This window comes from Vulpes vulpes, chromosome 3, assembly GCF_048418805.1.
Source record: "Vulpes vulpes isolate BD-2025 chromosome 3, VulVul3, whole genome shotgun sequence".
Classification (NCBI taxonomy): domain Eukaryota; kingdom Metazoa; phylum Chordata; class Mammalia; order Carnivora; family Canidae; genus Vulpes; species Vulpes vulpes.
The window spans coordinates 136,933,734-136,946,169 of record NC_132782.1 but is presented as its reverse complement, the minus strand read 5'-3'; the positions used below and the strand labels follow the sequence as shown (position 1 = coordinate 136,946,169).

At 35.0% G+C, this 12,436-nt stretch overlaps 1 protein-coding gene across 13 annotated transcripts in view; it reads right to left on the bottom strand.

Moving 5' to 3' along the window:
• COL24A1 (collagen type XXIV alpha 1 chain) overlaps positions 1 to 12,436 on the bottom strand; it is a 387,560-nt gene that overhangs the window by 229,499 nt on the left and 145,625 nt on the right. For all 13 annotated transcript variants that reach the window (XM_072754694.1, XM_072754691.1, XM_072754695.1 and 10 more), the window contains 3 exons: positions 9,068 to 9,121; positions 7,672 to 7,716; positions 1,261 to 1,314 (listed from right to left, as the gene is read on the bottom strand). In XM_072754694.1, coding sequence (XP_072610795.1) covers positions 1,261 to 1,314; positions 7,672 to 7,716; positions 9,068 to 9,121 — 153 coding nt within the window. The remainder of the gene's footprint in view (positions 1 to 1,260; positions 1,315 to 7,671; positions 7,717 to 9,067; positions 9,122 to 12,436) is intronic.

Below are 12,436 nucleotides of genomic sequence, written 5' to 3'. Positions count from 1 at the left end.
AGTGCTCCCCCCAGGAATGTGAGGTTTCCCCAAGGGAATGCCTGGTTCTAGTGAACAGCTGTATGATACACCAAGACTAAAATCTCGGACAAATACAAGGAGTTGATGATTAAAGAACTCCTTCATCTCCTGGGTAACAAAGACCCCCCTAAATGCTGGTGTGATTCTAGTAGGGAGGCAGGATGTCACTATGGCTAAGATTCAGTTTCTTGCCTGTTTGACTAGATGGTAGCTCACAGGTGGACTTTTTAGAGCTATTTGGCAGTACAGGGATTAATCTTGGTCAAGGAGAATTAACTTTTCTGTTTATAAATATCATGTTTCCATTTCCAGGTCTAACTTGAAGGTCAGGTACACATATTTCCCCAGGATGACTGCAGCCACAGAGAGACAGCCTGACACATTAGAAAATATTTTAGCTCATATTTCTTTATCATTTGACCTCAAAAAATACTGTTTGTCTTTCCCTTAGATCCTAGAATCACAAAAATAGTTTAATATAAATGAATTGTAACTTTAAGAAATCTAGCTACAATGCTGTAAAGCTTTCCAATTTTTCCTTAGGTTTTAAGTTTGTATAAATCAGCAATTCTTATAAACTAGTAACTAGTTTTCTTTAGACCTTAGTGTTGTACATACAAAACCACTGCATTATTTTATATTTGTTAGTGTTAAAAAAAAGTCATACAAAACTTAGAAACAAGGCAAAAAGGTAGGTGCCACATTCTTTCAATGACATAAAGTGGTAAAGGCCACCTAGTGATTTTCTAGGAAATGTACTTAGAATCACTATACTTAAAGGACTTAAATTGCTTAAAGGACTCAGACTTGATGAAGATATATAAAATCCATATCTATATATAGTGAAGTTATATTAACTTATAGATTTATGTCCGGTGAAATGGACAGCCCCCCAAATTGTGGTTTATTCTCCTACATCTAACCACAAATCTCAATAATTCTTTATTAAGCTGCATATCTAAAAAAAAAAAAAAAAAAGCTGCATATCTATCCAAATAAGGATATAGATATAAACACAGTCACAGTTCTAGATATTTATAGACTCAGATATATAGATGTGGATATAAAGATACATAACTTCTCAAATGCTAGTTGAGCCAGTTTTAACATATTACTGGTTCCCTCACTAATAAGTTGAAAAAAATCTTAGACAGATGTTCATTTTATATTTTTGTGGCAGTCATAATTTTATCTTTTTGAAAACTATACTTTGTAACTGCTAAATATCAGGTACTTTACCTTTAAGCCTTCTGGTCCTGGTTCACCTGCATACCCCTTTTGACCTGGTTTTCCCTAGAAGAAAACAGAAAAAAAAAAAAGAGATATGTTTAATCATATGTTTTCAGAAATTACCAAACACTTATGAGATTCAGACCATTCTATGAGATAAAGCACTTCAAAATTATTTGATAAGTGTATTTTAGCATCCCCATTAGTATTCATTCTACAGTCTTTAACTGTCTACTATGTGCCCCGCACAGTTATAGGTGTTGAGGAATGAAAAATACACTAAGCATATCTGCCTTCATAGAGCTTACTTTCTAATGAGGATGATAAAATTAAAAAAAAAAGTAAATATACAGTATTTAGGTACTGTTAAATGTAAAGGACATAGAGTTAAGCAAGGAAGGGAGACATAAACTGTTGTGGGAGTTTTGTTGAAATTTTTTATAAGATTGCCAAGGAAGATTTTTTGCAACAGGTTTGCCGCCAGAACACGGGTGTTGTGAAAACCACTGCTAAACCTAAACCAAAACAGGAGGAAAAGACTCATGACTCACATCAATATCGTTGTCATCAGACACATAGATTTGGGAAAGTCTACCACTACTGGCCATCTGATCTACAAATGTGGTGGGATCGACAAAGGAACTATCAAAAAATTTGAGAAGGAGGCTGCTGAGATGGGAAAAGGCTCCTTCAAGTATGCCTGGGTCTTGGATAAACTGAAAGCTGAACGTCAACGTGGTATCACCATTGATAATCTCCCTGTGGAAATTCGAGACCAGCAGGTATTATGTGACCATCATTGATGCCCCAGGACACAGAGACTTTATCAAAAACATGATTACAGGCACATCTCACGCTGACTGTGCTGTCCTGATTGTCGCTGCTGGTGTTGGTGAATTTGAAGCAGGTACATACACACTGGGTGTAAAACAACTAATTGTTGGTGTTAACAAAATGGATTCTACTGAGCCACCCTACAGCCAGAAGAGATATGAGGAAATCATTAAGGAAGTCCGCACCTACATTAAGAAAATTGGCTACAACCCCAACACAGTAGCATTTGTGCCAATTTCTGGTTGGAATGGTGACAACATGCTGGAGCCAAGTGCTGACATGCCTTGGTTCAAGGGATGGAAAGTCACCTGTAAAGATAGGAATGCCAGTGGAACCATACTGCTTGAAGCTCTGGATTGCATTTTGCCACCAACTCGTCCAGCTGATAAGCCCTTTCATCTGCCTCTCCAGGACATCTACAAAATTGGTAGTGTTGGTACTGTCCCAGGGGGCCGAGTGGAGACTGATGTTCTTAAGCCTGGCATGGTGGTCACCTTTGCTCCAATGATACAATTGAAGTAGATATGGTTCCCGGCAAACCTATGTGTGTTGAGAGCTTCTCTGACTATCCTCCTCTGGGCTGTTTTGCTGTTTGTGACATGAGACAGACGGTTGCTGTGGGTGTCCTCAAAGGAGGCAGCTGGAGCTGGCAAGGTCACCAAGTCTTCCCAGAAAGCTCAGAAGGCTAAATGAATATTATCCCCAATACCTGCCACACCAATCTTAACCAGTGGTGGAAGAACGGTCTCAGAACTGTTTGTGTTAATTGGCCATTTAAGTTTAATAGTAAAAGACTGGTTCATAATAACAGTGTATCACAAAACCTTCAGAAGGAAAGGAGACTGTTTTGTGGACCATTTTTTTTTTGTGTGTGTGTATGTCTGGCAGTTTTAAGTTATTAGTTTTTAAAAATCAGTAGTTTTTAATGGAAACAACTTGACCAAAAATCTGTCACAGAATTTTGAGACCCATTAAAACAAAAGTTTCAGAGAAGGACAAACATTATATGGTCTCATTCATTTGGGGAATATAAAAAATAGTGAAAGGGAATAAAGGGGAAAGGAGAGAAAATGAGTGGGAAATACCAGAGAGGGAGACAGAACATGAGAGACTCCTAACTCTGGGAAACAAACAACGGGTGGTGTAAGGGGAAGTGGGGGGGGGGGGGTGTGACTGGGTGATGGGCACTTAGGGGGGCACTTGACAGGATGAGCACTGGGTGATATACTGTATGCTGGCAAATTGAACTCCAATATAAAAATATACAAAAAAAAAAAGAATTAAAAGTTTAAGTCACATATTTACGAATTAAACAAAGAAATAATATAATCTCAATGAAATAAATGCATTTGGTGTTATGCTAAATGTTGGCAAATCGAACTCCAATAAAAAATATACAAAAAAATAACAACAACAACAAAAAAAGATTGCCAAGGAAGACTGAGAAGATAGCACATGAGTAAAGACTTACAAGGGATAAGTTATATGGTTACCTGAAGAAAGAATATTCCAAGCACAGGAAAAGAGCATGTGCAAAGGGCCCTGAGGCAAGCATGTGACTGGTCTGTTAAAGAAAACATGAAGAGTCAATGAAGCTGGAGCACAATAAGAAAGGAGAGTAGTAAGAAGATGAGGTCAAAGAAAGGAATGGGGGATGAGAAGCCAGGTCATGTAGGGCCTGAAGGGTTACAGTAAGGGCTTTGCTTTCTATTCTGAATTAAGCAGGAAAACTCAGAAAAGCTTTGAGAAAAGAAGTGTCATTATCTATGTTTTAACAGGACCACTTTAATGCAAGAGTGGAAGCAGGCAGTCCAAAGAGGATTACAATAGTCCCAGTGAAAGATGACAGTGGCATAGACCAAGGTGGTAACAGAAGAGGTTGTAAGTAAAATTGTGTATATAATTTGAAGGTAGAGCTTACAGGATTTGCTAATAGGTCGTGTGTAGAATGTGAGAGAAAGACAAGAATCAGGAATAAACTCAATATTTTTATCTGAGTAAGAAATGAAACAAGGAAGATTGTAAGAAGAAAGGTTTGGCGGGCAAATTGGGAACTAAATTTAATAAACTGTAGTTTGCTAGTCTTGTTAGATATTCAAAGTAGAGAGATCTAGTGGTAGTTTTACATATCCAGGGATTCAGGGGGTAGAAAATTCTGGTCTGAACATATGATTTTGGCAATCACCAGCATTCTGATGGTATTTATTTTTTATTTATTTTTTTTTCTTTTTTTTTTCTTTTTTTTTTTTTCTGATGGTATTTAAAGCCACAAGGCTCGACCCACTCATCTAGGAGTGAGTGTAAACTCAAGTCCACAAACCAAGCCCTGGGGCACTCCAAAACTTTGAATTTGAAGAAATGAGGAAGATATGCAAATTTCCTGCCAGAGATTTAGGAGGAAGATCATGTAGGTGAAGAAAGTGTTTCCAGGAGGAGGATGTGATCTTGTCAAATTCTGAGGCATGCAAGTATTGCGTAATACGAAAATTGAGAAATGACCACTGAATTCAGCAACATGGAAGTCACTGATGACCTTCACAAAGTCATTTGTTTTGGAGTGGTATGGACAAGAATGGTTTCAGCAGATAGGGTGAGGAGAAAAACGTAAAGTGCATATATTGACAATACTTCTGAGAATTTTTACTGAAAAGGAAAGGGGGAAAAAGGTTAACACCTGGAAGAAAACCTGGGATCAATATGTTTTGTTTTTTTGGTTTTTAAACTGGTAGAAATAATAGCATCTTTATTTGCTGATAGGATGGATCCATTAAAGAAAACAAAATTAAGATGCAGGCAAAAGTGGGAAATAGTTGGATCAATGTTCCCCAGTAGGCAAAAGGATAAGATACGTTGTAAACAAGTGGAAGTTTTGACCTTAGCTACAAAAATGACCTGTTCATCCACAATAACAGGAGGGAAGGCTTTTTAAATGGCATAGATACAGAGAGGTGGGTAGAAGCAATAGTAGAAACCTGTGGAAGCTCTCCTCTGAATGCTTCAATCTTCTCAGGGAACTAGGATTGAGGAATGAGGATTAAAGGGAAGTGAGTGGATCTGAGAAGAGAGAAAGTGTAAAATAATAATTTGAAAACTAAAAGTAAATGCGTATTGGGGGGTATGTGGGTGGCTCAGTCAGTTAAGTCTCTGTCTTTGGCTCAGTTCATGATCTGAGGGTCCTAGGATCAAGCCAGCATTAGAGCAGGGAATCTGCTTTGCCCTCTGCTCCTTCCCTCCTCATTCTCTTTCTCAAATAAATAAATAAACAAATAAATAAATAAAATCATTTAAAAAAAGTAAATGAGTATGGCAATAGAATTCAGAATGCAATCAAAGGGATAATTTAGTGTTTTCAGGATGACGAAGAAAGATGTGAGGGGTCAGGAGTGCAACAAGAATAACAGAAAGGCAAAAAGGTCAATAGATTAAAATTCCTACTGGGACTGTTGGATTGGTTATTAGAAAGAATGTACTAGAAAGAAAGGAGATTATGGCTGGAGAGTGAGAAGTTTGAAACTGAAAATAATGGGAGGCTGCTATTACTGGTAATGATAAGGTAAATGTTATGACTACAGAAGTTAGTACCTAAAGAGAGTGGAAAATAAGATTACTGAAGGAGAGGAAGTCAAAATCCCAGATATTGGGTAGGTCAATCTATAGTGTGTGGTTTCTAATATAATTGATATCTGATTATACAAAATTTGATTAAGGAAATCACTATGTCTCAATCAACATGTGTGACAAATTCAAATCTAAGAGTAAAAAAACTGTGGAGCGCGACTGCCAAATAGAATACTAATTTATAATACCTACCAGGTATTATTGGTTTGGATTTTATTATTCCTATCCATTAATAGATATTCTTATTTTTCTTTCTTAAAACAAAACGAAACAATCCTCTAGCTTTCATTGTATTTTGACTGCATACAAAAACTTTAACAACTTTAAAATTATATTTAGGAATTCTAACAAAAAATTGTTCTAACTTTTACCTCTGCCTTGCTTGATATTGTTAATGGTTTCCCAGCAAGCACAAAGTAAAGCAAAGAATCAAAAATCATCCCATTATTGTTAAATATCAATTGTTCTCTAATCAATTTGCAGAGACGCCAGAAGAAATGTAATTAAGAGTCTAAATTATTAGATTTATCCATGATATTTACAAAAAAATTTAAAATAATACACTTTATTCACATTGTTTTAGAAAAAGAATATTTCTTTCATCTTTAATAATGTAATACTTAAGCATTACAGTATATTAAGTAATAGTTATACATCATATCTACATTATTGAAGGAAAATCACTGGAATCTGTATCAGCACATTTATTATCTCTTTAAAGTCAAGAAATTCAAGAAATTCAGAGCACCAGTGCTGGAGTCATCACTTCTGGCCCTGTTTAAGTTTTGCCATGTTAGGTTTATCCTGAGCATGTAATAGTAAAGCCTTATTTTAATATTTTAAAACTGTGGACAATATCTTGCAGGGTTGTTTTCAGGGTTAGAGATGATTCATGTGACATACTTAGAGCAATACTAGGTTTAAATTGATCTTCAACCATTAGTAGCAACAATAGTAATAAATATTAAGGCTGAGTTGATAAGGGGTAAACACGGTTCTCCTGTTTTCTAGAGGAGCAAATTTTAAACGAGATCAATTATACTGGGCTATAACAATAGTCTTTCTGTTATAAATAAAAATTCTTTTTCTTTCAATGGGATAGTGTATACATGCTAGTGAGGTAAAGGTGCAAAAGAAAGAATTACTGTTTCCATAAATGCAAAAATGTTTTAAGAACCTGCATGCTATGATGTTCTCAAGGAAAAAGAATGAGATGTATTCATGTGAGTCTAATGATGTCTCTTAAAATAAACGTGATACATACACCCTTATTATTTCATAATAATGTAAAGTTTGGTCGTGCATGCCCAAATCCTTAAAGAACACGTTTTCAGAACTTGAAAACAGGTAATTCATATATCACCACACAATATTATATGAAGAAAAGGTTGACAGAAAATACATCCTATTTAGTTTCCATAATTTTGTTGGCAAACTCAGAAAAGAACATTCCCAGAATCCCAGAATATCACTAAAATGGCTAAAGTGTTTAGCTTTCTTTCTTTTTTTTTTTTTTTAGATTTATTTTTCTATTCATGAGAGACACAAGAGAGAGTCAGAAACATAGGCAGAGGGAGAGGGAGAAGTAGGCTCCCTGTAGAGAGCCTGATGTGGGACTCAATCCCAGGACCTGGGATCACACCCTGAGCCGAGGGCAGATGCTCAACCACTGAGCCACCCAGGCATCCCGGTATTTAGCTTTCTGTTACATTTTGAGAAACTTTATAAATAATTAGCACAAATTACTAAGACCATAAAACCACTAAAGCAACAAGCAAACATACAGTAGACATATCATTTAAAATATCCCTGGGAAATTCCAGTTATAGGCCTATATTATTTGGAGGGATTATATGTTATAGGCTTTTCTGTCCTTTATTAAAACTTAAAATTTGGTGCTATTAAAAGACATTCACATAAGTTATTTTAAGAGAAGTACTTTTTGAAAAGTATTTATATGATACCTACTCTTGGCCCCAGTTCTCCAAAGGGTCCAATCGGTCCTTCTTCTCCCTTAAAAAATAAAATGAGAATATATGATAGCCTGAAATAGGTATTTATAAAGGTAACTCTTATTCTATTTACTCTGAGATGTGATGAAAATAATGCTGTGACTTTCTTGCATTTTATTATTTTTTTTAAAGACTTCATTTATTTGAGAGAGACCGAGCATGAGCAAGGAAGGGACAGAGGGAAAAGCTCCTGCTGAAGAGGGAACCTGACGTAGGCTTGGATCCCAGAAGATCATGACTGGAGCCCAAGTCAGATGCTTAACCTACGTAGCGACCCAGGTACCCCAACTTTCTTGTATTTTACTGTGCCATCCCATAACATTTTAGTTTTTTGAGTGATAACCCCACATCTATCCTAAGGGGGACATGCCCTATTTGACTATTTTTAAACTGGTAGATGATAAAAGTCATATGTAGAAAACTGAGAATGAATAAGAGTGAAAGTGATGAGGGTATTTACCACAAAATTAGGATATTTGAAGTTAGTATCTAAAACATATGAACAACTTATACAACTCAACATCAAAAGCCAAAATAATCCAATTAAAAATGGACAGAGGGCCTGAATAGACATTTTTCTGAAGAAGACATACAGATGGTCAACAGACATATGAAAAGATGCTCAGCATCCCTAATCATTAGGAAAATGCAAATCAAATCCAAAACAAAGATTAGGAATCACTGAAATCATATATTAAGGATAACCTTCACCTTCTTAAGCTCAATCTCTCTCACAGAGAGGAACTCAACTGAGTTCTTAATAGATGGAAATCAATATACACTGGTATATTAAAAAATTATTGGTACAGAACATGTTTGCTCTTGGCACATTTTAATACTTCATTCATTCAACAAATATAGATTTGAATCTTAGTTCTGTTTTAAGCCTTAGAGATCCAAAGGTATATTAGATCCTACCCAATAGAGTTAATGTCTAGAGATTCTTGACTAGTTTATTGGTTCAATATTCTTGGGGTGAAACCAATTATAATGTCATAAAAGTATAAAATCTTGTGAATTCTTCTAAGGATCAAAAGATGTATCAGTGGACAGATTATAGAGGAACATCAAAAAATAAAGAATTTTTATATATTATTCTCCAAGAAAATTAAAAAGTAATAAATGTTTTTATTGCATTTATTGATAAATTTTCTAAAACATGCTGATTTTTCACCTTTAAATAAAATCCCATTTCCTAACTGCCTGTAAAAAATGGCAACCTGAAATCCTCTATGGCAAAAATTGTCCACACATTAAAGCAATGTTTCTTTAAGCAATAAAGTTCCACAGAAATGAAAAAGGGAAAATTTGAACTAAAAAAATTACTGACTCGTTATTTATTTATTCCATACCTGAAGTCCTTTGAGACCAGGAGGTCCAGGAGGTCCTCTATTTCCAAGGAGTCCCTATAAAAGCAACATAAGCACAAATAATAAAAACTTTACCTCAATGAATATTCCTCAATCAGCATTAATCTGGAGATGGCCAATACAATTTGGTACCATTTCTTTCCCATTACAAAGTTATCAAAGTAAGGTCAGAGGGTAGGTGAGCAGTAAATTCCAAAACATTGGGGAATGTAGGATAAGCTATTTTTTTAAGTATGTTTGTGTTCAAATAATCTGCTCAGTATGTTACTCTTCAGCCACTCAGAAAAGTACTTCTAAATTTAAAGCAAGGAGTACAATTGTTAATTTGGTATTAGTACAATAAATATATAATAGAGTATCCAAAAGTCTAAAAACAGATGGAAGTGACATATTCTGTTTTATTATCTGTTAAGAGACTAGCTTGCAGAAGAAAGTAACAATCTGAATGTGATTAGGAATTTCACTATTAAAAAACTCTTTTGTTAAAATGCATGTTGTTAAAAAATCAAATGCTCTCTGAATAAAAATTCATTAAAGTCACTTAAAAATCTTTTTATTTCAGAAAATACCCTATTTATCTATTTAACATGATGACATTTTATTATTCAGTTCTGCTCCCCTAACTATACAATGGGTCAGCAATGTTTTAAGTAAATCTCTTTTAAAAACTAACTTTTGTATTATTGCTTTTAGTGATTCTATAACCATTAAAAGATATTTTCTAATTTTTAAATGTAGAAAATATGCCAAATCGTGAATTTATCCAGGTGGGTTTAATTTTTAGTTCTGGAATGCAGCTGAGCGACAAACTGCACAAGAATCTTGTCTTCACATTACACCTTGCTCTATCATTGCTATATTCTAAAATACAACAAAAAAATGAAAAACTTATTTTTTAAAAGTCAGTTTAACAGTCTATAATATCACAAGGTTATGTATATAATGTTATTCAAGAAACTGACTTTAGGCAATAACATTTTGGGCAGCTATCTTATTTTTTTATTGGAAGAGATGGATTAGATTATTGAAATGGGTATATGTTATTTGATGCAAGTTCATCATGCATTTGCAAAAGCATCCTAATTTTACTTAGGGAAACACTTTCTCCTCACTCAGCCTACCTGATTTGAGGGGAGGTGAGTTCACCTCTGCCTAAATTTGAGGGCTGACATGTGACACGCATACCTAAGTCAGTCAGCATATTCTACACCTTTAAAAATAGTGATTGGTTCAGTAATGAGTCAGGAATCCAACTCAGTCTAACTAAAGGAAGTCTTTGCACTACAGTGTAACAACTGGGAGTACCATTAAGGATGATAAAAATCTAAACAGTGGGAAATGATGAAGTGGAGCATGCCTGAGAATGAAATCCATAAATTAATGAAAAGAGCAGAAGTAATTGGATTCTAATGATATTATTTGCGGTCTTGAATTTAATTGTTTGGATTCCTAAACTTTTCTTCTATTTACGTAGTCATGTTTATGTTTTTATTACTTACAAATGAAAGAATTCTGATTGATATAAGGATTTCTTTTTTTATTTAAATTCAATTTATCAACATATAACACCCAGTGTTCATCACATCAAGTGCCCTCCTTAATGCCCATCACCCAGTTACCCCATCCCCCTCCTACCTTCTGCAAACCTTTGTTTGTTTCCCAGAGTCAGGAGTCTGTCATGGTTTGTCTTCCTCTCTAATTTTTTCCCACTCAGTTTCCCCCCTTCCTTTCTGGTTCCTTTCACTATTTCTGATATTCCACATATGAGTGAAACCATATGATAATTGTCTTTCTCCGACTGACTTTTTCAGTCAGCAAATTATCCTCCAGTTCCATCCACATTGATGTAAATGGTAGATATCATCTTTCTGTTGGCTGAGTAATATTCAATTGTATTTATATACCACATCTTCTTTATCCATCGTCTGTCAAAGGGCATCTAGGCTCCTTCCACAGTTTGGATATTGTAGACACTGCTGCTATGAACATCGGGGTGCAGGTGTCCCATTGTTTCACTACATCTGTATCTTTGGGGTAAATACTCAGAAAAGTAATTGCTGGGTCATACAGTAGCTCTATTTTTAACTTCTTGAGGAACCTAACCACACTGTTTTCCAGAGTAGCTGCGCCAGCTTGCATTCCCAACAACAGTGTAAGAGGGTTCCCTTTTCTCTACATCCTTGCCAACATTTGTTGCTTCCAGGCTTGTTCATTTTAGCACAGAAAGGGAAACAGTCAACAAAACTACAAGAATGGGAGAAGATATTTGCAATGACATATTAGATAAAGGGCTAGTATCCAAGGTACATAAAGAACTTAACAAACTCAACACTCAAAAAACAAACAATTCAGTCAAGAATGGGCAGAAGATATGAAGAGACATTTCTCCAATGTCTCCAATGTCAGAACTACCTATGGCCAACAAGCACATGAAAAAATGCTCCACACATCATTGCCTTTATAGACATGTCTTGCAAGAAGTTGCTGTGACTGAGTTCAAAAAGGTTACTGCCTATGTTCTGCTCTTGTATTTTGATGGATTCCTATCTCACATTTAGATCTTTCATCCATTTTGAGTTTATCTTTATGATATAATAATTTCTAACTCTTTAATATCCAAAATAGTCTTCTTGGTCTCTAAGTGATAGGTTTTAAGTATTTAGACTGATGTAAGATATGAAATCAGAATGTTCTGATATTTAAATTCTATCACAGGACAGCTTATGCTTAATTATTTAATTCATTGTTTATTTTTTCATCCACCATCTATTAATTTCCTCTACGGGTAAGGTCCAATAAACAGCACAGCATTAGGCCCTGGGTATACAAATACAAATAAAATACAGTTCCTATTTTTAATCAATTCATAATTTATTATAGATGATGGCACTTTAAAATAAAAATTAGTAAATAATTGTAATGGAAATAGAAGTAGAACCAAAGTATAATGGGAACTTAGATGAAAGACAAAAATCTTTTCTGGGAGGGTCATAAATTTTTTATCTTTGCAAATGATTTTGTGCTGAATTTTGATAGGCTACTAAAAATTTATAGCATAAAATAAGCAGACACCAAAAACTTATTAACAACTCCTGGGGCTCAAAGCCATTGATGAATATACAATTTCAGATTATTGTGTATGTGTAAAAAACTGGCTCAGCTCCATATGCAAGATATAACCAGCAGAGGGCTGAGTGATCAAAAACAACAACAACAACACTAAGGTGCCTTATTCTCTCACCGCAGCCATTTACCTACCTTACCATGAATGGTACCAATGACCGAGAAATAAAAAATAACTCTCAGGAAGCACATAAACCCTCTTTCCTTTCTCTTCCAAGACCAATTTAT